The sequence below is a fragment of the Alternaria rosae genome (genome assembly GCF_020736505.1).
Source record: "Alternaria rosae strain MPI-PUGE-AT-0040 chromosome Unknown BKA58scaffold_1, whole genome shotgun sequence".
In the NCBI taxonomy this organism is placed as follows: domain Eukaryota; kingdom Fungi; phylum Ascomycota; class Dothideomycetes; order Pleosporales; family Pleosporaceae; genus Alternaria; species Alternaria rosae.
The window spans coordinates 3,810,770-3,834,907 of NW_025763570.1; the positions used below are offsets into that span (position 1 = coordinate 3,810,770).

General features: G+C 52.8%; 9 protein-coding genes across 9 annotated transcripts; 5 read left to right on the plus strand and 4 right to left on the minus strand.

Moving 5' to 3' along the window:
- Window positions 1–10: 10 nt before the first annotated feature.
- On the minus strand, window positions 11–1,087 carry BKA58DRAFT_407864 (serine/threonine-protein phosphatase 4 catalytic subunit; the record flags this gene model as incomplete). Its single annotated transcript, XM_046172050.1, has 3 exons — window positions 11–714; window positions 780–1,013; window positions 1,072–1,087. The coding sequence occupies 3 exons, from the start codon at window positions 1,085–1,087 to the stop codon at window positions 11–13; spliced, it is 954 nt and encodes a 317-aa protein (XP_046031634.1).
- Window positions 1,088–1,763: 676 nt separating this feature from the next.
- On the plus strand, window positions 1,764–4,192 carry BKA58DRAFT_24377 (uncharacterized protein). Its single transcript, XM_046166721.1, has 2 exons — window positions 1,764–2,064; window positions 2,189–4,192. Exons 1-2 carry the CDS (start codon window positions 1,874–1,876, stop codon window positions 3,978–3,980), a joined length of 1,983 nt encoding a protein of 660 aa, XP_046031635.1. The 5' UTR covers window positions 1,764–1,873; the 3' UTR covers window positions 3,981–4,192.
- Window positions 4,193–5,181: 989 nt separating this feature from the next.
- On the plus strand, window positions 5,182–6,097 carry BKA58DRAFT_373860 (uncharacterized protein). The gene is made up of 2 exons (XM_046169263.1): window positions 5,182–5,378; window positions 5,462–6,097. Exons 1-2 carry the CDS (start codon window positions 5,208–5,210, stop codon window positions 5,927–5,929), a joined length of 639 nt encoding a protein of 212 aa, XP_046031636.1. The 5' UTR covers window positions 5,182–5,207; the 3' UTR covers window positions 5,930–6,097.
- Window positions 6,098–7,700: 1,603 nt separating this feature from the next.
- Window positions 7,701–9,668, plus strand: BKA58DRAFT_397007 (Sodium/calcium exchanger protein-domain-containing protein; the record flags this gene model as incomplete). The annotated part of the gene is made up of 3 exons (XM_046171398.1): window positions 7,701–7,704; window positions 7,811–9,523; window positions 9,577–9,668. The coding sequence occupies 3 exons, from the start codon at window positions 7,701–7,703 to the stop codon at window positions 9,666–9,668; spliced, it is 1,809 nt and encodes a 602-aa protein (XP_046031637.1).
- Window positions 9,669–10,657: 989 nt separating this feature from the next.
- On the plus strand, window positions 10,658–14,669 carry BKA58DRAFT_305641 (DNA repair protein-like protein rad5; the record flags this gene model as incomplete). The annotated part of the gene is made up of 7 exons (XM_046167077.1): window positions 10,658–12,020; window positions 12,067–12,874; window positions 12,921–13,853; window positions 13,907–13,958; window positions 14,086–14,188; window positions 14,240–14,471; window positions 14,525–14,669. 7 exons carry the CDS (start codon window positions 10,658–10,660, stop codon window positions 14,667–14,669), a joined length of 3,636 nt encoding a protein of 1,211 aa, XP_046031638.1.
- A 402-nt stretch (window positions 14,670–15,071) lies between these two features.
- BKA58DRAFT_24448 (fungal-specific transcription factor domain-containing protein) lies at window positions 15,072–18,409 on the plus strand. Its single transcript, XM_046166722.1, has 3 exons — window positions 15,072–15,438; window positions 15,566–16,965; window positions 17,018–18,409. Exons 1-3 carry the CDS (start codon window positions 15,286–15,288, stop codon window positions 18,162–18,164), a joined length of 2,700 nt encoding a protein of 899 aa, XP_046031639.1. The 5' UTR covers window positions 15,072–15,285; the 3' UTR covers window positions 18,165–18,409.
- Window positions 18,268–19,929, minus strand: BKA58DRAFT_24470 (uncharacterized protein). Its single transcript, XM_046166724.1, has 3 exons — window positions 19,188–19,929; window positions 19,031–19,132; window positions 18,268–18,972 (listed from the first exon to the last, which is right to left on the minus strand). Exons 1-3 carry the CDS (start codon window positions 19,798–19,800, stop codon window positions 18,371–18,373), a joined length of 1,317 nt encoding a protein of 438 aa, XP_046031640.1. The 5' UTR covers window positions 19,801–19,929; the 3' UTR covers window positions 18,268–18,370.
- BKA58DRAFT_24469 (uncharacterized protein) lies at window positions 19,930–21,588 on the minus strand. Its single transcript, XM_046166723.1, has 2 exons — window positions 20,909–21,588; window positions 19,930–20,851 (listed from the first exon to the last, which is right to left on the minus strand). The coding sequence occupies exons 1-2, from the start codon at window positions 21,523–21,525 to the stop codon at window positions 20,059–20,061; spliced, it is 1,410 nt and encodes a 469-aa protein (XP_046031641.1). The 5' UTR covers window positions 21,526–21,588; the 3' UTR covers window positions 19,930–20,058.
- Window positions 21,589–22,043: 455 nt separating this feature from the next.
- Window positions 22,044–24,135, minus strand: BKA58DRAFT_24489 (uncharacterized protein). The gene is made up of 5 exons (XM_046166725.1): window positions 24,035–24,135; window positions 23,700–23,991; window positions 22,730–23,654; window positions 22,417–22,681; window positions 22,044–22,317 (listed from the first exon to the last, which is right to left on the minus strand). Exons 1-5 carry the CDS (start codon window positions 24,082–24,084, stop codon window positions 22,158–22,160), a joined length of 1,692 nt encoding a protein of 563 aa, XP_046031642.1. The 5' UTR covers window positions 24,085–24,135; the 3' UTR covers window positions 22,044–22,157.
- Between the last annotated feature and the right edge of the window lie 3 nt (window positions 24,136–24,138).

Sequence of the window (24,138 nt, forward strand, 5' to 3'; positions counted from 1 at the left end):
ACGTTGGGTATCACAGGAAGTACTCCGTCGTGACTTCCTTGCCTTGCTGTTGCTGCTGCTCTGCTCGGTGGACATCGTTGTCGGGGCTCGCATCGAAAACGTTGAAGAAGCGTTCACCGGTATCGCTGACCTCCAGTACACTCGCCATATTACCGCACCGATAGCAGTAGTTCGGTGCACTCCAGACCGTGCTAAGCCTGTCGTCGTAAAGGACCTGGTACCCCTCTTGACACAGCTGATGTGCGCGTAGAATATGCGACATGGAGTTGACTTCCAGAAACTTCTTAACAACTTGTGCTCCGAACGTATAACCTGCACCTCTTGGGCTGAGCGAGAATTCGTCTCGTTCGGGATCGGGATCGCTCCAGACTAGGTCCGCCATGGGCCCCTCATGAGGTATCTCGCGGAAACGGTCGATGATTTTGATTTGGTCGATGGAGTGTATTGACGGTGAGAGGCCGCCGTGTACGCAGAATATCTGGTCGTTGATGACGACGGATAGGGTGAGGAAGTCGAACATGTCGGTGAAATAGTGCCATACGTTTGCGTTGCCGTACTTCCGCGAGCATTCGGTGTAGAAGCCATAGGACTGAGTGACTCCGCGCGATTCGTGGTTTCCACGTATAAGGTGGACTCGATGCGGATAGCGAAGCTTCAAGCATACGAGGAGCGATATTGTTTCGACAGAGAAGAGACCGCGATCGACGTAGTCACCTAGTACATGTTAGCGTCATGAAACGGGGTCGCGTACAGCACACGACCAATGGACGAAGACGCACCGAGGAAGAGGTAGTTGGTATCAGGACATGGCCCGCCAATTTTGAATATTTCCATCATATCGAAGAACTGGCCGTGAATATCACCCACGACAGTAACGGGCGCTCTGATGTGCACCACATTGCTCTCTTTCATGAGCAGCTCCTTGGTCTTTGCGCATATTGCCTCGACCACCGACTCGGCGAGCAGCTCCTTCTTCGACAGGCGCGATATGCATTCATCGAGGTCTACGGTAGCTGCCACAATGTCAGCACAGCCACCTAAGGAATGCGCAGGCGTCGGCGACTGACGTACACGGTAGGCCGGGCATGGTGGTATTTGTGGGGTGGGTGTTGGTGTTGGGGCATCCGCGACGCAGCTCAGGGTATCGAGTCTATACTGGTCGCTAGCAGGTGTCTGTATCGTACAATCATCCTCGGGGGCGCATCGAGGGGCGGTATCTAGGCGATGGCGCGAGAGCGAGCGACATGGCAATGGGGGGCAATATGTGCCTGTCGGCCTGAAATGCGGCGGCATCCCACACTGGCCCTGGCCCAAGCGCAGAACGTGACCACGCTCCAGATTTCATTTCTACGCGACAACCGTTGGCATGCTTCAATGGGATAGGTGTGCACTCGGCATCTTCACCCCTCGGCGTCTTCCCTCCTGTCGCGTCATTAGATTCTGATGTGCCAAAACCACTATCCTACATCCCTCGCAATCCGCCACCTGCATCCTGCCGTGCTCTCATAGCAACTTCCAAGGGTTTTCCTCACATCAGCCTGGCTTGTTTCACTTCAGGGCTCTTTCCGTCAACTCAATTCCGTCTTTCCCAACGTCATAGTTCCGCCCCAAGTCATTCAGCATTCACGCGTTATCAGAGCACCCTAAGTTGAAAGTCCCTCCATGAGCTTGGGCTTCTCTTTCGTCGTCCTGGCTCGTGCGCTCGACCAGACCAAATTTTGAGACGCGCACCTCACAACTCAAGAACTTTTGCCTACATCCAGTCCGACCTACATCACCGCTTCCGAGAAATTCATCGACTTCATCTCTTTCTATAAGGTCCCGAGCATCTTACTCCTGACGTGCATCGCAACAGGTAATTTCCATAGTTGGCATGTCGTGGAGCGGGCCCGTAGCCGGTTCGGCGCCTTTCCAGCAGCAACCGTATGCCAATGGTCAGCCATACGGCCAACAGCCGCCTTATCAATATGGACAGCAGCCAGGACAGCAGCCGGGATACGGGCAATATCAGTCAGGAGCTGCCTATCCGCCAGCCGGTCCACCTCACCGTGCTCCCCATGTTCAGTAGGTTTCCTTCATCTTACCACGTACTTGCAGGTCGGCCAGATATTAAAAAAAAAAAAAAAGAACAACGACATCGAACTTCAAGTTTGGATTTCCCAAAGACCGTTTTCTGACATATGCATAGACCTCCAAAGAAGAAGGGAAATCCGATAATTACTCGGTATCCCCCTCCCCCAGGCTATCGCGGGCCAGCGCAGCCTCAGGGTCCTTTTGGCACCGCTCAGTTTCCCAATCAATATCAACCACCGCAGCCTACATTCTCACAAGCACCCGCAGTACCTCCAAGTTACCCACAGCAAGGTTATGCTGCTCCCGCTGCGCACCATGGCTATCCCGCTCAAGGTTACAATCCGCCGCCTCCTCAAGCTCCGAACTATCCACAGGCAGCATATCCGCCGGCGCAAGCTAATTATCAATGGCCGCAACCAAGTTATCAACCAAATACAGGTTACTCGCAACCTCCGAGTCAACCTCCTGGGCAACCCTGTGCACCACCACAGAGCCACTATCAAGGATATCAGCCTCAGCATGCGGCCACTAACACCAACCAACAGGCTTATGGGCAAAATCCAGCGTGGTCACAGCAGCATGGACAAGCATCTTATCAGGCAAACCAATACAGCTCAATCAACGGATTACCCAACGATACTCATTCCACGCCGGATCCTCACGCTACACCAACTCAGGCGACTGTTCATCTCACTACGGCTCATACCCTTCCGCCGTCTAACCAGTCCACCAGTGCTTTGAGTGAAGGGAGTTCAGGCGAGAAGCCGCAGCTGTTCCTTGCCTGGGACGACTGGGATTTCGATTTCGATGGTGCTATATGGCCCAAAAGCAATGAACCTGTCGATCCGGCCCTAAGTCTCGGAGTTATCATCTGGCATCCCGCAAAGCAGGTAACACGTGCGTTGCCATCAACTTTCGCCGAGGCCGAAGAAGACGCACTGAAACCCACGCCGGAGAAACTGGACAACGGAGATTCAGTGTCAATGTACTTTACAGCTGATAACTCGCACGAGGCTTTCTTGAATGTTAGGCAGACAGACGAATGGGAGATACTCCAGGATGACCCCGTCTTTGTCGTGTTCACAGAAGAGGACATGAAATCCAATCTGGTCTCGCTAGAGGATTGCATCGCTCAACGAGATCGCCCGGACGAATTATGCGAGGAGGTACAACAGGATGAGGATCTGGAGATGCGCGACGCTACGTGGGACATTATGGACAACCTTGAGCAAGCACTCGCCACTAACAGTGGATCCACCAAACCTGCCACCACGGAGTCTGAGACAGCACCTCCTCAACAGCTAAGCCAAGAAGACATCCTGGCTAAATTGGGCGTGACCGGAACTCCGAAGCCACCATCAGATGAGCAGATTTCACTACCATTATCTGCTTCCGATGCGAAGATCCCGTCGTCACTTCCTGGCAAGCCATCATTGCCTTCTGCCTTAACAAAGACTGCAGAGCCTGCTCTTCCACCTCAACGAGCGCAATCGTACGGAGGGCACCGCAATAGTACACATGGACCTCCCCTGCCTCGGCCGTACGGCTCCATGTCGTCTTCTACCACCTCCAGGCCCCCACCTCCACCTCCACCCCCACAACAACAACGCTATGACCCTTGGAATGCGCCTCAGCGTAGTGGCCATGGTCTCGATGGCTCCAGGGGCAGTCCGGCGCTCTCCGAAGGAAGTAATCATACCATGGCTGGCTCTGATTTCGAGCCCGAAAACCCTAGCAGCGAAATACGGCAGGATGTGCCAAGTGCAACCTCACTCGACCGAGGCGATAGCTCTTTCTCTCGGAAGAGGAGCTACGAGGATGCGGATCACGAGCATGAGCGCTTGCGGCAGCAAGAAGACTACAGCAAGCGAAAGCGGCGTTCTCAAGTTGATGCTGCATATAGGTAAGATTTGCGAATCTCTTCTGACGCTCTCCAATCCTCGTGCAGTATCTTACTAGTCACAGTCGACGTTGAACGTCTCGTCAGTATGTCGGCACGCCCACTGCACTGCTTGCTCGGGATTTCCATCAGAGCTGTCAATTCTTGTGACTGCCGTGTCACCCATCAAGAACGCATCCCGCCAGCCTCTTGCCCTTGAGTAATGGTCCGTTTAAGATACTGGATCGTCCACTTTATCCCGCATGTTATCATGCTGGATGGTACCCTACATTTTCATTCACTGTTTTGCTACTACATCCTCACGTCTAGAGGGGTTGACGACCGCGATCCAAGTTTCTGTCTCAAGAATGCTTTGATGAGTTTGTTCAGAAAGGGCGGCTTATGGGTATAGCGTCACTTAGCGCTTGATGTTCATTTCACAGGGCATATTATGTCCTTTTCATTTCACTGTCTGCTCCAGAGATTCTATCATCTTGTCGTCTTCATCCGTATCTATATTAATCTCATTCGATCTTCCCAGTTGTCGCGTCAATTTTTTACCATGTCATCATTCTATCTATTCACCTACCACCCTGTTTGGTCCCTTATTCTTCAGATCATGTTTCTCTGGTGTTTGGTCCTGTACTTCGCTCGGGGATTGCGATCCATGTTTTGTTCGTGTAATCCAGCAAGATCGCACAATGATACGTGCAGTAAGTATATGTTGATATCCATTGTGTGCGTTGCTAGCTTCTTCAAATAGAATGGCGCCAACCACAGAAGACGCATACCACTCTGGCACTAGGGTCGTCAGCTGCAAGCTATTGTCTGCCTTTCAGCAAGGGCTGTGATCTTGAGGATGCGTGGACCAGAACGCGTAGCAGGATCTACGTGCTAATTTTAAGTGCCGGGGAGGTCAGGTCTGTTGCATGTGATCAAGTCTGCGTACAACGATAAGCGTTCATTCTATGTAGAACAAGCATACGTATATACTAACGTAAACTAATCAAAATGGATAATGTGCAACATTTGGCGCTCTTGAATATCGGGGATGTGACATGTGAACCTGCTGCGAGACCGGGCTATCTTTCCCAGAGCTTGCACTTGACAACCATAATCTGGAAACGAAAGATTGGCCTGGAAAGACATCAAATTGCAGACGCGGCGCTCCGTCTCGACTAGCACTAGTTACAGCGATGGTTCTCGTATATCGTATTCCAGTTCCTCGGCAAATGCACAGCCACGCACAGCCACAATGTGCGTCATCACATCAAGCGGTACCTCTCGCTCAGGCGACACCCTCACGCCAGCACGACGACTACGACCTTGTACCTACAGCTGCCCCGACCCAACCCAGAACTCTACATCGCGAATCACTGTCATCATGTGCGGCTCCGACTGCTTTCTGATGCTTCTGAGCGTCCTGGTACGTCCACGCCCCTAGAGCTGTGGCAGGCACCAGCCATCTCTCTGCGACCCACCGTCTTCAAGTACTGACAAGTCAACTAGTTCCCACCTGTGGGGGTATGGGTAAAGAAAGGCCTCTGCAGTGCCGACTCTCTTATCAACCTCGCGCTCTGTTGTCTCGGTTTCCTGCCAGGCCTCCTACACGCCTGGTACGTGATCCTCCAAAACCCAGATCCGTACGACGCATACCAGCAAGTGCCCGACCGCGAACGCGGCACAACCAGCAACGGCGGAACCACATACTATGTTATCACCCACGAGCAGCCGGCTGGACGACAAGCGAACTACGGTACCGTGGGCAGCCAGCCAAGCAACGGACAGTTCCCTGGACAGCAGAGTGGCGTAACAAACAGCTTTGCGCAACCAAAGGGAAACAAGGCTGCGAAGGGCTCCTCTGCTCCGAATGCTTCTGCACCGCAAGGCGGCGAGGGTAGTTCGAGTCAGCCTGAAGGGCCACCACCGACCTATGCGGATGTGATCAAGGGCGACAACAAGGTCCAGGGCCCATAAATCGATAGTCTTGGATGCGCATGGCTTGAGAGGAGGGACATGCAACGCAGTGTAATACCTGCTAGAAGGCGCACAGGAGTGCTTGGGATGGCAGCATGGCGTTCATGGCACTGGATGCGGATGTTTCATGTGGGAAAGGAGTATTCGATGCAAACATTACAATAAATTCCATAACTTTGCTATACCTTTCACTCGCGGCCATGGCACATGCGAATAGCTTCTTGATCATGTATGTTGTGAGAATCCAGCCCGTACGTCATCGGCCGGGTTGCATACCGTGAGTGCATGAGTAACGGCAGACGTACAGATGCAAGATTGCGAACCGTGTCTTCCTATCATACTGAGCGCCATGTCTGCGAACAACCTCGAACTCGAATTTTTGCGCACGAATCAGGTTGTTGCGGCGTGCCGCCACCCACGTCGCTGCGGCATGCCTTCGGCAGTTGCGCACCAATGCTGTGAGGACGGCCCCGGCATTTCTTTTGTTTTGTGCCCGCCGACATCCATGGCCGTTGCGCGACTTGCCTAGTTGGGTAACAGATATGAGAAAAAGCAAGAGTTGCTCGATCGTGTTGATGCGAGTGACAGGATATACTTTCCCTCGTGCGCGGTCTCCAGTCGAAGATGGGCGCGCCATCATGGCGCCATCGTTGTGCCATCATTACTCCAGCCGTGCAATTGGGGCAAGGACATATGCACGCGCAGATCATCAGGTCAGATGCGATGCACGTCTAGCTATCAAATCGTGTACTTGTAAATGCATGATTAAGCGGACGCTATTTCAGGTCTCTTTCATGGCCGCATGCGTCTTGCTGCGAATGTAAGCTTTGATGCTTGTCGTGCATATCAAGATTATCCGCGGTATTTCTGTCGCATTCGCATGCAAGCAGACGTAGAACAAGCATCTAGAGCTTACGGTATACAGCATACGTGGTAAAACGTCCAGGGTACAGCCTGCGACGCCGGCCAACCAGCCATGGGAGGAAAGCAAGGAAACTCCAACAACACCAGCAGTTTCCCCAGATCAAGAATCGTGATGCTTTGCTAGTGCGCAAGTTGGCATGCGTCGACCACTTAAGCGTTTCCAAGTCTAGGCGCGTCGTCATGCCCAGACCGCCTCTACGCCCCAATGCTAGCCCAAGCCCCCAGCCAAGTGCCTCGAGGGAATCTTGGTTCTCCGTGACAAGGCTTGACTATCATGACGTGAAGCTTTGCGCATCAGTCTTCCGAGAGGCAATCACGCAGACTCCGAACGCAGTGATTTGTGTTTGCATGCGCGCGCCACTGTAAACACAGCCTTTGACAATCCCATTAGCTCCTTTTTGCCCCTTCTAACTGTGGCTGAGGCGTTTCTCATTCGTGCACTCACACAACAGCCACAAGTACTCGTCAGTGTTCGACTCGTCAGTGCGTTGGCACAGGTTTAATTACCCTTGGCCCCTTCCTCCTTTCTCCATTCACTCACCGGTCGTTTGTTCTCAGGGCAACCCTTCAACGACAAATCTCCGACTCAGATTGCCCGCGTACCTGCGTCTATCACTCCCCGGTTGCATCAGGCACAGTTTTTCGCGCGCTTGTTGGTCCAGACAATTGTTCGCCCCCATTTCATCCGTTTCGGCCCCCAGCCACCTGCTCCGAATCACAAGCAACTCGTTCCGAGTACTCACTCCGCATATCGAGCTGAAGGTCGCACTTGAGCGCGATTCTCAACTGGACCACATCTCCACCTTCAAGTGCAAGAAGACGGCACAGCTGCCGCGAAAGTAGATCAATGCGTAAGTGGATCCACATCTCCGAGCATCGAGATCGCGATAGGCCTCGATTATCCCTCGACTCAACTTCTTCTGCCAAACACCAGAACACAACTAACAATGAATCTAGATACCGTACGAAGGCAGGCACATCGCGTCGCATCGCAACATGGCGGCAATGGCGCAGCGAACTACAACCCGTTCGCCCGACAACGGTCTCGAGACGTTAACCTAGACGAAGAGAATGCAGTACACAGGACGCGATCGGAAACCCATGCTCCACCCGCCATCGAGGAGCAAAGACGGCTAGAGAGCATGCAAGCAGGCAAGGAGTTCGGTATGCCCGACCATCACAACACTGAACCATCCACATCTTCTCCAACATACGGCAGCGCGTCTACGACCATTCCGGAGTCAACGGAGGAGAAGGATCTGATGTCCGAATCGAATGGCGCTCACAAAGCTTCCGGCGACAGTACCATTGCGCCTTCCAACCAAGAGACTAACGTTGGCCCCACCCGACGTGCCAAATTCAAGGGCATCTTCCGCAAAGACCATGATGCGCCAGATGTTGAGACAGAGGATCCAGAGGATGACGAGCTTTCACTAGAGGAACGCAAGAGGAAGGCCCACAAGAGGAAGATTCCGGTCGGGAAACAGATCCGCTTCGTTCTTTTCGGTGCTTGGATCAATGTTCTCCTCATCTTTGTGCCCATCGGGTTTGCTGTTCGATACGCACACCTGAAACCCGTCCCGGTCTTCGTCATCAACTTTATCGCCATCATCCCGCTCGCAGCCATGTTGAGTAACGCGACCGAAGAGCTGGCTATCCGTGTTGGCGAGACTCTTGGTGGGCTGTTGAACGCTACCTTTGGCAACGCCGTAGAACTGATCGTGTCCGTCCAAGCCCTGCTTAAAGACGAGATCACCATCGTCAAGACCTCACTCATTGGCAGCATGTTGTCGAATTTGCTATTGGTATTGGGTATGTCGTTCTTCCTAGGTGGAATCAACCGTCTGGAACAGTTCTTCAACGTCACGGTTGCACAGACGGCGGCATCGCTGCTTGCTCTTTGTGTTGCATCGCTTATCATTCCGACTGTGTTCCACAACACCATCGCCGAGGACGACAGCACCGCGAACAATGGTGCTGCCGATGCTGTCAGGAACCAGGAATTGTCACATGGCACGGCTGTTATCCTCCTCTTGGTCTACGCTTGCTATCTTGCCTTCCAGCTGAAGACTCACGCTACCATGTACAACGAGCCTAGCCAAAAGGTCCCTAAGCGCAAATCTGGCAAGAAGGAGGAGGGCGATGCTTCGCGCGGCATCGCAGCCATTGGCGCCGGTACTGCTGCAGCGTCTGGAGGCGGTGTCAACATGAAGTCACTTTTCAAGAACCCCGACGGCTCAGATGACGACGACGAAGAAGAGGAGTTTGAAACCCCCTCGCTCTCTGTTCTCGGCGCTCTCGTTACTCTAGCAATCTCCACAACACTTGTCGCTTTTTGCTCAGAGTTCATGGTCGAAAGTATCGAAGGTCTCACCGATACCGGTAAAATTTCTACGACCTTCGTTGGTCTGATCTTGCTTCCCATTGTCGGCAATGCTGCTGAGCACGCCACAGCTGTTACTGTCGCCATCAAGGACAAGATGGATCTGTCTATTGGTGTCGCTGTCGGTTCCAGCATGCAAATTGCTCTTCTCGTCTTCCCGTTCATCGTGATCTTGGGATGGATCTTGGGCAAAGACTGCATGACTCTGTACTTCGACAATTTTCAGATCGTCACACTGTTTGTCTCGGTATTGCTCGTCAACTACCTCATTCAGGACGGCAAGTCACGTAAGTTTACACTCCTGGCCTATTCATGTGCGCACTTTACTAATAACTTGCAGATTGGCTCGAAGGCATACTGCTCATGGCCAGCTATATCATCATTGCACTGGCTGCCTGGTTCTACCCCGAGATTGCGGAGAACCAGTGCTAGACATGGTCTTATACAGACTCTTTCTTTGTTTTCTTCATGTGCATACTTGTAGGTTTTTCTGCGGTAAGAGGTGGTGAATAGGGAGTCTTCTTGGTTTACATGGGAATACATACTGCAACTACTGCCGTTTTCTTCGAATTTGTTCCGATACCCAATAACACGACAGGTGTATTGTAGCACCTTATACTCATAACAATATAAAGAATAATGTCTAACACGGGTTCTTATCCATGACGCATATCACGTAGCTGGGCTACAGGTTACGAAGCATAGCGATCTTTGGGTTGTATAATTCGAAACGGGCGCCACCTCGCCCTGTGTGAGTACTATGATGATGAGTCTGCGCTAACCTATTCAAAAATCAGGAAACCTCGAATCGGGTTGCCGCCTACAATGTCTGCGTCACTCATGATTACAACTGTTCTGGAGGCGTGAGGAGGTTCTCAACAAGCCACGCACGTTGTATCCGCGCTAACCGGAGCCAGGAAATCTTAGATGGGTCTGGCGCCGACAACGCCTACTTCGAGCGCAACCGTAACTCTTTCGAAGGGGCCAGGAGGCTCTCAATGGGTTGCGCAAGTGGAAATCCAACGGATTTGCATTCTGGGCTCCCAGGCGCTCACTCATCTCGACTTGAGCACGGTACAAGTAGCCTTTGACAGACGTCTACTATGTACCACTTTCTCACCCGAACTTCCAGCATCTGCTGCACACCTCTCTCACCTGGCTCCCCCGCTCCATCGTCCACCTGTGAGTGGCTATATAAGCCTCGCTCTCTGCACCTCCTCTATCCTTCCTACACCACAATCCTCCTCCTTCTTCATCAGTCTTTCAACCCTATCTCGTCCTTCAACTACCCCACAACTACTACCAAATCTCCACCTCAACGTCCAGCCATCATGGCCGAGCCGGATAACATGAACAACATGTCCGACGCTCAAGTCCCGGTACCAGCTAGCGAGAACCTCGACCATGATCAAGATGCACTTATGGTCGAGCCTGATGGTGAGGACGACATGGTCGATGCTCAGGTCCCGCTATCACAAGTCGAGAACATGGATCACGATCAAGACGCACCTGTGCCTTCAATCGAGCAAGTCCACGATCCTGACTCGCTGTTCATTCCTGAAGACGACCCCTCTGCCCAGATCATTACGCCTCAACAAGAACCCGTCGCACCTATCGCCACTCCGCCACTGCCCACTCTACCTCGACCAAAGGTGACCGGTCAATCAGTCTCCCAAAAGATTCGCGCTATGCAGACTATACGGGATCATCAGAAGTTGGTCACTAGCAGACAAACATCAGCATATCAGACCAACTCCAATCTTGACGATGAGGCGTATCTTGAGGCTGTCAGACCAGGACAGTCTTCATCCGCTGCTGTTCCAGCTATCAACGAGGACGATCTCGCAGACAAGAAAGCCATCAAAGATTTCGAAGCGAAGAAGCGCTATTACGATGAGCAGAAGAGGAAGAAGGGTACTCTGTTATTCAAAGAGGATGTTGATTGGTTGAAGATAACGGGTGCTGAGGAAGCCAGAAAGAAGAAGCGATCTCGAGATCTTGCCAGGCAGAGAGAAGAGAAGGACGGCCAATCTGACCTTTTCCCAGAGTTCAATTTCACACCGAACATCGAGGAAGAGGTGGAGTCTGATCATGACTTCGATATCCAAGACTCTGGAGCTCGCAAGCGCCGCCGACCGATGCCTACCAAAGAAGGGAAGAACCCGTCGATGCAAGATGCCGAGCTTCAGAGTATGCGAGTCGCTCTTGAAGCTGAAGGTGACGCATCACGGAAGAAGCAGAAGGGTGCTGTAGCCTCGGCCGAAGAACAGGCTTCTGTGCCTTCTGGTCGTGGTAAAGCCTCCAAGGGAAAAGGACCTGCGAAGCAGAAATCTGGCCCTAAGAAGCAGACCAGGACACGTGGTGGTAGATACTCAGCAAAGAAACAAGAGGTAGATCACGCATACAAACAGGCAACATCGCTGTTCAACTCCGATGTCTTTCAGCAACAGGCCGGCGCCAGCGCAGCTGATCAGCCCACATTCAGATCAAGAAACAAAACCGATGCGCTGAAAGAGCTCATCGCCAGCGTACCTATTGAGGTGCAGAAGAAGGCAAGACTCGACATCGATATCCTCTTGGCTGCAACAAAGGAGTTCGATGGGAAGGGTCAGGTCAAGGCAGACGGAAGCGGTCTCTGGCGAGTCAGAGGTATGAGCACCTCACTCAAGCCATATCAGGTTCTTGGCACTGCCTTCATGCGTCGTCGAGAGAATGCAACCGAAGAGCCAAGAGGCGGCTTGATGGCTGATCAGATGGGACTTGGAAAGACCCTTATGATGCTGGGTAAGTGAACCAAACAGAGCTCATCAAACCAAACTGACTCCTGTAGCGAACATAGTAAATGGTCGACCGCCTAAGAGCGACACAGGCCCCAAGACAACTCTACTTATTGCCAGTCCCGCACTCTTAACTCAATGGAAGAACGAGATCGAACTGCACACCGACGCTTCCAAAGTCAATATAAAGATCATGCGATATGGTGCCGGTACACGCCCTGACTCGACCAATGCCGATCAGATCTTAGCAGGACACGACGTCGTTCTGACTACGTACCACGAGATTATGCAGTCGTACCCCAAGAACGAACCGCCTATTGAATGCCAGACTGCTGAGCAGAAGATAGCTTGGTGGAAGCTGGTCTTTGAGAAACAGAGGGGCCCTCTACACCGCATGATGTTCTTGCGCGTCGTGCTCGATGAGGCCCAGGCTATCAAAAACCATATGTCGCGGACATCAATCGCTTGTCGGGCTCTCATGGCGCACCACAAATGGGCCCTCAGCGGTACTCCAATCCTCAACAGCCTAACGGAGCTCTACCCCTACTTCAAGTTCCTTGATGTCCCTCACACTGGCAGCTTCAAGATCTTCAAGAATAATTACTGCGACAGTAAGAATCAGGAGAACACTGAGAGGCTGTTGGTGCGCCTTTCGCAATTCATGATCCGACGGACCCACGCGGACGAGATGTTTGGCGCTCCCATTCTCAAGCTCCCTCAAGCCGACCAGTCAACTCATTGGTGCGAATTTAACTCCGTCGAGAGGAGTATCTACGACATCGTGCGCGTACGCTTTGCCAAGTGCATCAACATGTGGGCGCAGAACGGTACTTTGGACAAGGCATACAGCAACGTGTTGGTGTAAGTTACCCCTTCCAGGCCAAACACCCTTGCTAACAATGTATAGAATGCTTCTTCGCCTTCGGCAACTAACAGGTCACATCCTAATGCTCCAGTTCGTCATCCGTGACCTTCTTGAGCGCGAAGACATCGAGGCCATCAAGACTGTGGTCGACAAAGAGGCTCAGACTAGCAGCGAGCGAGGCGGACATACGATCATTGCTGTTCGTAAGCAGCTAGACAAGGTTGCAGCTGATCAGAAGAGAAAGACTGCCGACCTTGAAGCCAGGAAAGCTACAGCCAAGAAAGCTGCCAGAACTAGGAAAGACGCTGCTAGGAAAGCTGCGAAAGAGCAAGGGGTTAATTACGTGTCAGAGGACGACGACGTCAACGCCAATGCCATCGGTAAAGACGATGAGCTACTGGAAGAAGAATTTGACGAGCCAATCGATGAAGACCCTGCAGATGATCTCATCCAACGCTTCACCGCAGGTGGTGGTTTCGGCAAGGATTTCAACTTCAAGCCCTTCCTCAGCAGCCTCAAGACTGGCGAGAGTTGGGAGAAGACGAAGCAGAAGGCAAAATGCGCCTGGTGTGGCAAGCAACCCCGAGCGCCGCAAATCACGTCCTGTGGCCACCTCATCTGCAGTGAGCCATGCCTCGAGAATGTGGTCGTTGAGATGGCCGAGGCGGACGACCCAGATGTATTTCCCGCATGCAAGGCGTGCGGTGCTACCCCTACTCACATTCACCCTTGTGAAGTAGACGAGGATGATACTCCCGATGCCCCAGCACGAGGCACACGTGCCAACAAGAAGAAGAACAAGGAGAAACAGCGCGCGCGCCTCGATCGCGAAGAAGTCTCGGGAGAATGGCTTGATCTGGCTGGCGAGGACGTTCTACCCTCTGCAAAGACGATTGCTGTCAAGAGCCAGATCATGAACTGGCTCAATGAGAACCCACACGTCAAGATCATTGTCTACACGCAGTTTCTGGCCATGTGAGTACTTTTGGCTCCTTGATTTCCTTCATTCAGACGCTGACAGCCCACAGGATCCGCATTTTGGACGCCGTATTTCGAAAAGAAGGCTGGGTGGCTGAGAAAGTAAGTACCGGCCAGACGGCGACATGACCTTTCGTACTCTCGTTTGACGCTGAAATCAACTGCGAATACCTCCCGGCACTACCCAAATCCTCAAGCTATTGTAGATTATTGCTAACATGTTGTGCAGTACCATGGCAAAATGAGCCTGAGCGCCCGCGATAAGGCCATCAGCTCGTTCGCCGAGAATCCAGATTGCAAGATCATGCTGGCATCTCTCCGGTGTGGTGGCTGTGAGTCCTTCGGATACCCGTTCCAGATTACTCTTTGCTGACTACACGCAGTGGGTCTCAACCTGACCATGGCGTCCAAGGTCATTATGATCGATCCCTGGTGGAACTCGGCCTCCGAACAACAGGCTTTCTGCCGCGTGTTCCGCATCGGCCAGCGCGAGGAGACCATCATGAGCCGCCTCTGCGTCAGGAACACGGTCGACGAGACTCTCATTGACATGCAAGATCGCAAAGACAAAGAGATCGCTGCGATTATGGAGGATGATGGCAAGACCATGAAGAAGTACGTGTTGATTTCTCTTGGCGATCGATCGACGCATAACTAACAGCGATCAGGATGGATACACGCACCCTGATGCGATTGTTCGGTAACTTGGAGGAGGACCCCGATGGTAAACCTTTCATCATGGTCGATAACCCAAATCCACGCGGTGGATTCAGGGCCGATCGCGATGACGAGGGCTATGCCGACGACTTCTAGTGTGACATGGGATCTCGAGGGGGTTTGAGGTATTCAGGCGTCTAAAAAGTGCGATTTCGAACATTCTTGGGTCGGTTTGGGGACTACGGGCGTTGGTTCTGGCGTCGTGGAGTCTGATTTCGGGATGGGCTGGAGGTCTTCACAGCGTTTTCGGGATTTCGCCAGCGTCCAATGATGCACTGAAGACCTCCCGGGTCCATCGTGGGAGTTTGTTTTTGGGCTAATAACCTATCGAATGATGCAAAAGTGCAACTACCTCATTGCTTTATCGCGCCTCTGCTGCAGTCATGGACGCGTTTGTCGGCTAAGAGGGAGTCTCCAGATAAGGGCCGAAGCGCCAGCCAATCACAAGCGTGCTGATAGCGAGGTACCTCAGCGACGCAGCTCGGTCGCGTAGGCACTCATCACCAGCCCAATGCGACGCCGATTCCGACTTGATTGCGCCCGCTTCCCTGTCCTTGGCCAGCCATGTTGAGCCCGCGAGATAGAGCCCCGAACCACGACAGACTGCGATATCCACTGGCCGCTGATTAATGTCGCGTTGCCTGAGGTCCGTCAAAGCGCGCCCCGCCATTCCCCCACAATTTGCTTCTCCGGTAAACCGACAAGACCTGTAATGGAGAACAACACCACTGCGGCAGCGCAACCGACTTCTGACACGCCGGCCAAGAAGGGACGAAGGAGCAAGAGGGATGCCGGAAGCGAGGACTCCAAGAAGCGCCGCTGCATCTCTTCCGCCTGTGTTCCATGCAGGAAGCGCAAGTCCAAGGTATGTTAGGTAACGGGAATTGGCCCTGATGCCCTTTCTCCGGTGTATACATACATTCTCCGGATGATCACCAACCCCTCCGGAACCACGCGCCCTGTACGAGAGTAGTCGCTAATCTGACGCATAGTGCGACGGTACCACTCCCGCGTGCTCTGCATGTGCCGCCGTCTACAACACGCCATGCATCTACGACCCCAACTCGGACCACCGCCGCAAAGGCGTCTACAAGAAGGACATCGACAACCTCAAGACGCGCAATTCCACCCTGCAGACGCTTATCCAAGCTATTCTCAACTATCCAGAAGAGGAAGTCGCGGACCTAGTACAACAGATACGGACATGCGAGAGCTTGGACTCGGTTGCAGAGGCCATCATAGCGAAGGAGAATGGCGAAGACGACGAAGATGAGCCCATCAGTCCCATCACAACGCCTACCATGGCGCCGGCCAAGGGCACATTCGAGAGTCAGCTGAGCGGGAAGATGGGCGAGCTGCGGCTTGAAGATGGATCGACCAGATACATTGGCGGCACATCGCATCTCATATACCTAGGCAAAGGCAATGACTCCGCCGAATCCCCGGATACATATTCTGAAGACCAGTACCAGGAGGCACAGGACCCGTTTTGTTCGTGGACGACTGTCACCTCGGACCCGGAGCTTGTGCAGCATCTTATCAGCATGTACTTTTGTTGGCACTACAGCTTCTTCACTACCCTATCGAAGAACCTTTTCCTACAAGAATTTCAACAAGGCAAACCGCTACTGGGATCCGGGAGAAGATCACAATACTGTTCGCCGCTACTAGTCAATGCTATGCTAGCACTGGGGTGTCACTTCACATCGTGGCCCGCAGCCAGGGCTGTCCGCGACGACTCTGCCACGGCAGGCGACCACTTCTTCAAGGAAGCTAAGCGGCTAATCATGGAGGATGACCTGCACGAGATGCCAGCTTTGACGACTGTGCAGGCCTTAGCACTGATGTCTGTACGGGAAGCTGGTTGTGGGCGGGAAGCAAAGGGTTGGGTCTACAGTGGCATGTCGTTCCGCATGGCCTGCGACCTCGGCCTAAATCTCGGTATGCACAGCAAAGACACCATCGATGACAACGAAGAAGACGCGCGACGGATCACCTTCTGGGGCTGCTTTCTGTTCGACAAGTGCTGGAGTAATTACATGGGACGATTGCCACAACTACCCAACACGATCCTTACAGTCCCGAAGTTCGAAGTCTTTCCCAGCGAGGATGCGGAAACGTGGAGCGCAGTCACAGACTCCGGACTCAGTCAAGCACACTCCCAGCCAAGTCGGACGCGTGCAGTCGCTCTCCAGATATCCAAGCTATGTGAGATCTCTAGCGATCTCATGAACTCCTTCTACAACCCGACCGATATGGACAAGGTCAAGGGCAGACAGGCAGAGCTGAAGAAGCTGAGTGAGATACACATGCGCCTGGAAACCTGGAGAAGAGAACTACCAAAGGAGTTGGAGCCGAAAGAGGGCGGTTTGCCGCACATGCTGGTCATGCAGTAAGCACGCCTTGCGTAACATTTAACGTCACTCGTACTAATCCTGTCGCAGCATGTTCTTTCAGTTGTTGTATATCCATCTGTTTCGACCGTTCCTCAAATACAATCCGAAAAACTCTCCACTGCCGGCAAGTGTATCGCCAAGGAAATTATGCACACAAGCTGCTGCTATGATATCGAAGCTACTACGACTATACAAACGATCGCATGGTTTGCGCCAGATATGCAACATCTGTGTATACATTGCACACTCAGCATGCACGATACATCTTCTGAACCTACCAGACAAGAATGCGAAGCGCGATATAATACATGGTGTGAAGCATCTCGAGGAAATAGCGGAAGGTTGGCTATGTGCTCGTCGGACGCTCGGCATTCTCAGCGTTCTGGCCAACCGCTGGAAAGTCGAGATGCCCGAAGAAGCTGCCACAGTATTGTCCCGCACCGATGCCAAGTATGGCCCTTGGAACGAGATCAGCACGCCGAAAGCAATGCGCCGCGGATCCCTTCAGATGAAGGATCAGCATCCATCGCCTGCAGAACAGACATCACCAAGCCTCCAGCCATATAGCATGAACATGGCCAACATTGCGACACCCCAGTTCTTTGCCCGAGCAACAGCCAACACTTCCAGTTCCGTAAGCAATGATCCTTCTGCGCGCCCCTCCAGCACCCACTCCATACCTCCCTCCGACGCAAATGCCCTGGCTTACATGCGCAATCAGCATCAGGTTAGCACGCCACAAAATTCATCAAACTCCCTCAACGCACCAACACCGGCGTCCACACAAGGCCGGCGTTCCGTTGATGGCCAAACCACCGCTGGCAGCTCGCCAAGTCAGCTATTTGGCGGCGTCGACCAACTGTTACGAGAAGGCCAAGACTGGATCTATCGCGATCAGACACAGCTCGCAACAGACTTTGAGAATTGGAATCCTCAAGGAATCGACGATATTGCGAATTGGTTTGCGAACACCACTAGCCCAGCGGGTGCGTTCCAGGGTAACACCAATGCGCCTGTCATGAGCAGCGACATGAGTGGTGGACCTGTGGGTGGTAATGCGGTCAATGGGTATACGAACGGGAATACGAGTGCGAGTGCTGCTCCGAACCCAAGTCTGAATGGGTTTGGTGTAGCTGGATTTAATGGCATGGGAATGCAAGGGTTTACTTATGATGAACAGAGTTGGTATCAATAGGCCAGTAAGGGGCCTGATTTGTTGTGGAGATGGCACTACTATGTCTTTTAGCGAATGCAATGTGTACATGAATCACTTCTTGTTAGACATAGAGAAGAGTACCACGGTTAATCAGCATTTGTATTACAGGCGCTAGAGCCGGCGTCGGTAACTAGAAATGAACTAATAGACACGTCTGTACCAGACGCCCTACACCCCACATCTCTTCACCCCCTTATGCGCTTGCCAAAGAACTTCTTGACCTTGCGCCAGCACTTCTTCGCCTTCTCTTTCAACGTATGTTTCTCCTTCATCGTCTTCCGTACTCGTCGAACAAGCTCATCATAATCCGCCTCTCGTTCCCGCCACAGCTTTTCCAGCATCGAATCGCCCACGGTAAGCCCAGCCTCTGGTCTGTTATCGCGACTTGGGGGAGGTGCGATAGTCCTCTCGCTCCTTCGCACTTCTTCATGCGTCACATGCTGGATACGCAAGGCCTCTGCTTCGCGCAATGAGGCGTTGTCGCCATCGTATTCATCGGGTAGGTAATGTCTACGACGGGGCCGAGGCCGTGGGGAACCTGGTTCGGGAGGTGTTGGTGGGGAGTCTGTGGCATGTCGGCGATGTCGATATCGGCGCGACGGGACTAGGTCTGGAACATCCTGGGCAGGGACTGGCTTCCTCCGGCGCTCTTCTTCTATGGGACTTAGAACATGGCGTCGAAAGTTTGGGACTGGGTTCGTGGTTTCCGAATCGGATGAGACGCGGCGTGAGGGGCTGGGTAGGGATTGCGAGAAGAGTTGAGTGTCGTTTTGATAATAGACAGGAGCTGTGCATATCGCTGATTAGTGAGGGTCATTGATGTGGGATAGAGGTGGCAGTCTTACCATCTTGTAGCCTTTCATGTAGCAGCCCTCTTCCAAGTTGGCGGACAAGAGTTGGATTTGAAGAGCTCGGGCGAGTCGAGTCGTCTTGATGCAGCAGAGGAACTGTTTAAACGAGTGATTAGTAAAGATTACCCGTATGGCGTGTATGGAGTCTTACCATGTAGCCCTCTCTCGATTTGTTGGGCATGATTCAAGTTTGAAGAACGTGGGCGAGACGATGCCGCTTGGCTGCTTTCTGCCTGTCCATCTCCATACCTCCCATCAGCAACGGCGTCCTCTTCCGTGACAGACCCTCCCGTTGAAGTGAAGCTCGTCACTGTGCGGATTCCTCCCGAAAGATCCCATTGTATATGCGGTGCTCTTCTCAGTGTAGGCGTTCTCCTCCCTCTGGGCGGGTCGAGAACCTTTGCTACAACATCGTTGGGTAAGTTGTCTTCTCCCCTGTACCGGGCATATGGGGCTCCTGGTGATGTGGATGCTCGTTCTGGCGTGGATGACGGTAGCCTGGTGCGTCTGGAGGTGCGATGGGGGGTTGGACTGACATATCCGGGGTCATTGTAGGCGTACTGGTCTGGGTTTGGGGTTGGTCTGCGCGCCGCCATGTATTCGGCTCGTCTTTCTCGTGGTCCCATTGGATTGGTAGTTGTGCGGTTTGGTGGAGCGAGTCGTGGTCCAAGCAGAGGAGAACCTGCGTTGGATGTTTGCATTGGAATCGATGAGTCGAAATACGAGTCGTCATCGAATGATACCGTTCGATCACGATGATTCATCGCTGGAGCTATCGCTGTCTAACGATCGGTGGCGGCGTAGGGTTGTAATATGAGACGTGAAGATAGATAGATAGCGAGCGCCACTGTAATGAATACTAAGATGCTACGGGGAAGCATGACGTGCGAGTGAATTGGACGTGTGAAAGTGATGACTGGGTTCGAAGTGAAGAGAGCATTTTCAACCGCTGGACTTGCCAAAGCTTCGTAGCCAAACATCACAACTACCTATTATTACACAGCTGTGCCTCCCTCCACGTCTCAGACCGGCTCTTCAGGAAGCGCAAGCAGGGACATCTTGCGACTGGGGCTTCCTAAAGGGTTCTGTATCCCCTCCATAGCCGCTGGCCCATGCCTTGTTGCACTTTCCGCGAAATGTTCGGCCGTTGAGGCAGGTACTTCGCTGGGTGTATTGTATGCCTCCTCAGCCTTCGCGTGTATACTTGCGAGCGCTGTGCCATTCATTCCATGAGGGTTGAGATTGTTTGAGGGATGTGGATGTATACCTGAGGGTGTTTGCGTCGACGATGGGCCGTGGGAGGAAGTTTCTGTACCATTGACTGGCAATGATCGGTCGTTCTGGGATTCTGTGTGTTGCTCTTCTGAAGGCGTATTCCGCTCTGTTGGTCCCTCGCTATCTGTCTTGGGTGTGGCACGCTTCTGTCGCGCTCGTGCTATTAAGTCGTCGAATTCGGTCTTGTGTGTCTTTGCATACCCGTCACCATCAAAGTCCTTCTTCATGATTTTGTTCTCTTTGGTGCCTGCTCTTCCACCTAGTGTCTGCTCCCACTCGTCTAACTCTCTCAACAGCTGCCTCTTGCTCTTCCGCACATTTTCGTCGGCGTCGCAATTCGAATTGTAGATATTGAGCCATTCAATATGCCGCCGCCTCATCAGATCTTTTGAACCCCAAGTAGGTATGCCAATATCTTGCAATATCTTCCGCAACTTAGTCTCTGTAAGCATAGCATAGTTGAGCTGGGACAATCTCGTCGGTGGAGGCGAGGGGTCTTTCTTTCGTATTTGAAAAGCGGGTGGGAATGCAGTCTTAGTCCTACAAGTGAGTGTCGTTAGCCGAGTGACCTGAGCATGCTGTCAGACATCCACGTACCTTGACCGGGTGCTACGCCCTTGCGAATTTTCTGGCCCAGTGCATATGTCCAGATGGTTGTAGACCAGTTCTTCTTTCATCGCCTTGTTGCACACTGGACACTTGACCATGCCGTCTGGCATGAAATCGTCGTCGCCATCGTCTTCGCTATCCGCGACGACCATGGGCGACCCAGCTCTACCTCCGTTGCGCTGGCTCCTAGTTCGCGTCTGCCGCGATCGTGTATGCCTGACGTTCTCCTCATCTTCCATATCGGTGTCGTCTAGTTTCCGCTTCTTCTTGCTAGTCTTCGTAGTCTCCTCTTCCTTGTCTGCGCGCGCCAATTCCATGGCCTTTGGTCTCGCCTCTTGAAACCGCATCACGACTTCTCTGATCGCAATGTTGGGCGCCAACTTGTCGCTCGAGCACCCGGCTTTGCAGCTCGGGCACTTGCCGTCCGCCGTGATGCATCTTCGTATGCATATCGAACAGAAGGTATGGCTACACGACGTGATGACAGGGTTGTTGTAGAACTCCTTGCAGACTTCGCAGCGCAAGGCAACCTCGAGCGCTTCGAACGCGGGTAGGGATGTCTTTATCCAATCGGTGGAGTCGGGGAGGTCGAAGGAAGAGTCCATGGGTCGTTCGCAGACAGGAATTATTTCGGATGACAGAGAGTTGACAGTTGGATTACTTTGGCTGGGGTCCGACGCGCCGGCTTCGATCGCGTCACGTCGACCACGTGACCGTGCCGAAGATCTCGCTGCTTTGTCAGCGCCCGGAGTGGGCCGCGGTTTGGATGCAGCGGGAAATCCCAAGGCAGGTTGCTTGGAAGTCACCTTATGTATTCTGGCCACATCTGCAAAATTCGTGCGGATTTCAAGTTGAAGTTTTCAGTTGAGCAAGATGATGCAAGAATGGATTGTGTAGCCTTGTTCGTGCTTGCTTCCAATCCGGACAAAGATTCGTTATATGCGCTAGCTGTACCTTCACTTTCACTCTGCGCATTCCTAGAGGGACATACCCGTCATCGGTCTTGTTGATACTTGCACTATTCGCTGCGCTCTGTTGCAGGGTCTTATGCCACACGGCGGCCAGTTATACGTGACAATGGCGATGTATGAACGCCGCGCTATGCCAATTCATCTCCTCTCATGCTGAAACTCGCTTCTTCGGCAATGCCATGTCCACCCTCCCCATCTGATGGCGGAACTTGACTCTTGTCGACCCAGATGTTATTCCTACCAACCTCAAGCCCCTCATTACCCTATTAGACCTTGAAAACGGTGCTTTTGCTCTTAATTCCATCAAACACACAGGCATTGTCAACTGGAACGTATTGTTCAGTGATAGCCTTGATGATCTCCTGCGAAACGATACCGCCAGTCAGGGCACCGATGTTGTGAAGTTCAGCGCCACCGGCTCGCGCACTGTAGCTTGGTCAGTCCACTGTTTACTACTAGAATACAATAACGAGGCTTTTGTAAAAAGGTTCTCTCATATCGAGTTCGGGGACGGAGTGTACTTACAGCTCTCGCGCGTATTCTCCAATCTGGGACTTGATTGTCTCGTGCTCGTCTTCCTCAATGGTAGCGTTTGCCTCTTTGACAAGATCACTCGCAATCTTCAAGGCAATGCCGGTGAGCTTTTCTGAGTCTGTTTCGGGATCGCTCTCTCCAGCAACGCGGGGTGCTCCTCCAAGACTGTCTTGATCGTGAGTGGCAAGGAATTCATCCCAGGCTAGGAATGCAATATACAGCGGAATCTGAGAGTCGGGGAATGTGAGCTGTTGTGCTACAAGGCGTTAGTCCAAGTAGCAAATGTTGAGGCTGGCTTCCTCACCGATAGACTTCGCACGGTCTCCCCACTTGATCTTCTCGCCTGCTTGCACAACGTGGAACGGCCGTCCACGCACTAGCTTGATATGTGCTGCGTTCTTACAGAAAGTCTCAATATCCTTCTCGTCGATCGGCGTGCTTCGGTTAGCATTACGCTCCAGGAACCGCACGCTGTCTACCACCTCCGACAGATCCTTTCGTGCTTTCGACTTGTAAACATTCTGCAGCTGTATATAGTCTGCTGACCGCGCCTTCATGTCGGGTACAGAGCCGGGTACCGGGAGCATGTTGTACTTGGTGTAGAACAGGCCGATGGCGTTGGCGATGACCCAGAAGCTTGGTGAATCCTCGCGGATCAGAAGACACTCCGGCGCCGTAAAGATCTCTTTGACGGAACTGCTGGCTTGTGGTGGATTCAAGGACTTCAGAACTGCCGCCACTGCTTCGTCAAAGTTCTCTTCGCCACCTTCTGGATTATTTGTGCGCGCAGCCCGCGCTACTGATGTCCTGAACTCTGTTTTCTCCTTGTACGTTTGTGGTACCTCTCCACCATGGTCCTTCTTCCAACGCTCGAGGAAGTGCAGCAGCAGTGCTATCCATGGGACATGACCGTGATCTTCTGCCTTCATGTTGTCCAGATCGCCCGTCTTCTCCTCCGCGTACTGGACAAGCTCTGGCCATGGCCGTAATAGCCGCAGATCTGATGTGGTCTCTGGGCTGGGATGTGTGTCTACGATGGGGAACGCTGGAGGTAGGTGTACGGAGAAGTGTGCGTAGAAGCCGACCGAATGAACATAGAACAGCGGGATGAGCGCAGCGCTGGCGTGGTCGGAGAGCTTGGCGAGGATTCCTGGACGGATAGGTGCGGTCGCAATGATGAGGGTGTACGGTCGCAGAGCGTCAGGTTGCGCCAGCCATGACTCTAGAGGCTATTCCCGTTAGCGGACGACGTGACAAAACGTCATTTGACCAACCTCTGTGATGAACTGGCCGTCCACGTCCGGATTCAGTTCTTTGAGTAGATTGCATGTATGTTCAGCCCGGTAGCCTCCTAGATGCTGGTCCTCCAGGAAGAAGTTGACGCCTAGATCTGCTTCGCTAACAATGGCCGAATCTTGGATGGTGAAGTTGCCGATGCAGGGAAGAACGAGATTCTTGAGCGTCTCGACACCGACAACTCCCGGGCCAGAATTTATGAGTAGGATATGCGAGTTCTCGAGTGCGATTTGGCCGGTGGCGCCCCAGAGGCGTAGTTGACGGTCGTATCTATTCTGGTTAGTATTGATAGAAGTGTTCGCGATAAACATACTTCTTCTCCTTCGCAGTCGGGCCCTGCACTGGGGGTGGGAGATCCTCCATTATGGCGAATTCGGGAGGGTTGAGGATGAGGGCGAAAGATGTCGGTACTACAGC

Bases quoted from the DNA above. Each gene is read 5' to 3' on its own strand.
- BKA58DRAFT_24377 (XM_046166721.1), top strand. From the start codon at position 1,874: ATGTCGTGGAGCGGGCCCGTAGCCGGTTCGGCGCCTTTCCAGCAGCAA. The intron at 2,065-2,188 runs GTAGGTTTCCTT...ACATATGCATAG, and splicing joins CACCGTGCTCCCCATGTTCA to ACCTCCAAAGAAGAAGGGAA.
- BKA58DRAFT_373860 (XM_046169263.1), top strand. From the start codon at position 5,208: ATGTGCGTCATCACATCAAGCGGTACCTCTCGCTCAGGCGACACCCTC. The intron at 5,379-5,461 runs GTACGTCCACGC...CAAGTCAACTAG, and splicing joins TGATGCTTCTGAGCGTCCTG to TTCCCACCTGTGGGGGTATG.
- BKA58DRAFT_24448 (XM_046166722.1), top strand. From the start codon at position 15,286: ATGGAGAACAACACCACTGCGGCAGCGCAACCGACTTCTGACACGCCG. The intron at 15,439-15,565 runs GTATGTTAGGTA...TCTGACGCATAG, and splicing joins GCAGGAAGCGCAAGTCCAAG to TGCGACGGTACCACTCCCGC. The intron at 16,966-17,017 runs GTAAGCACGCCT...ATCCTGTCGCAG, and splicing joins CCGCACATGCTGGTCATGCA to CATGTTCTTTCAGTTGTTGT.
- BKA58DRAFT_24470 (XM_046166724.1), bottom strand. From the start codon at position 19,800: ATGAATCATCGTGATCGAACGGTATCATTCGATGACGACTCGTATTTC. The intron at 19,133-19,187 runs GTAAGACTCCAT...TCGTTTAAACAG, and splicing joins AATCGAGAGAGGGCTACATG to TTCCTCTGCTGCATCAAGAC. The intron at 18,973-19,030 runs GTAAGACTGCCA...CGATATGCACAG, and splicing joins ACATGAAAGGCTACAAGATG to CTCCTGTCTATTATCAAAAC.
- BKA58DRAFT_24469 (XM_046166723.1), bottom strand. From the start codon at position 21,525: ATGGACTCTTCCTTCGACCTCCCCGACTCCACCGATTGGATAAAGACA. The intron at 20,852-20,908 runs GTACGTGGATGT...ACTCACTTGTAG, and splicing joins GGGCGTAGCACCCGGTCAAG to GACTAAGACTGCATTCCCAC.
- BKA58DRAFT_24489 (XM_046166725.1), bottom strand. From the start codon at position 24,084: ATGGAGGATCTCCCACCCCCAGTGCAGGGCCCGACTGCGAAGGAGAAG. The intron at 23,655-23,699 runs GTTGGTCAAATG...TAACGGGAATAG, and splicing joins ACGGCCAGTTCATCACAGAG to CCTCTAGAGTCATGGCTGGC. The intron at 22,682-22,729 runs GTGAGGAAGCCA...AACGCCTTGTAG, and splicing joins AGACCGTGCGAAGTCTATCG to CACAACAGCTCACATTCCCC.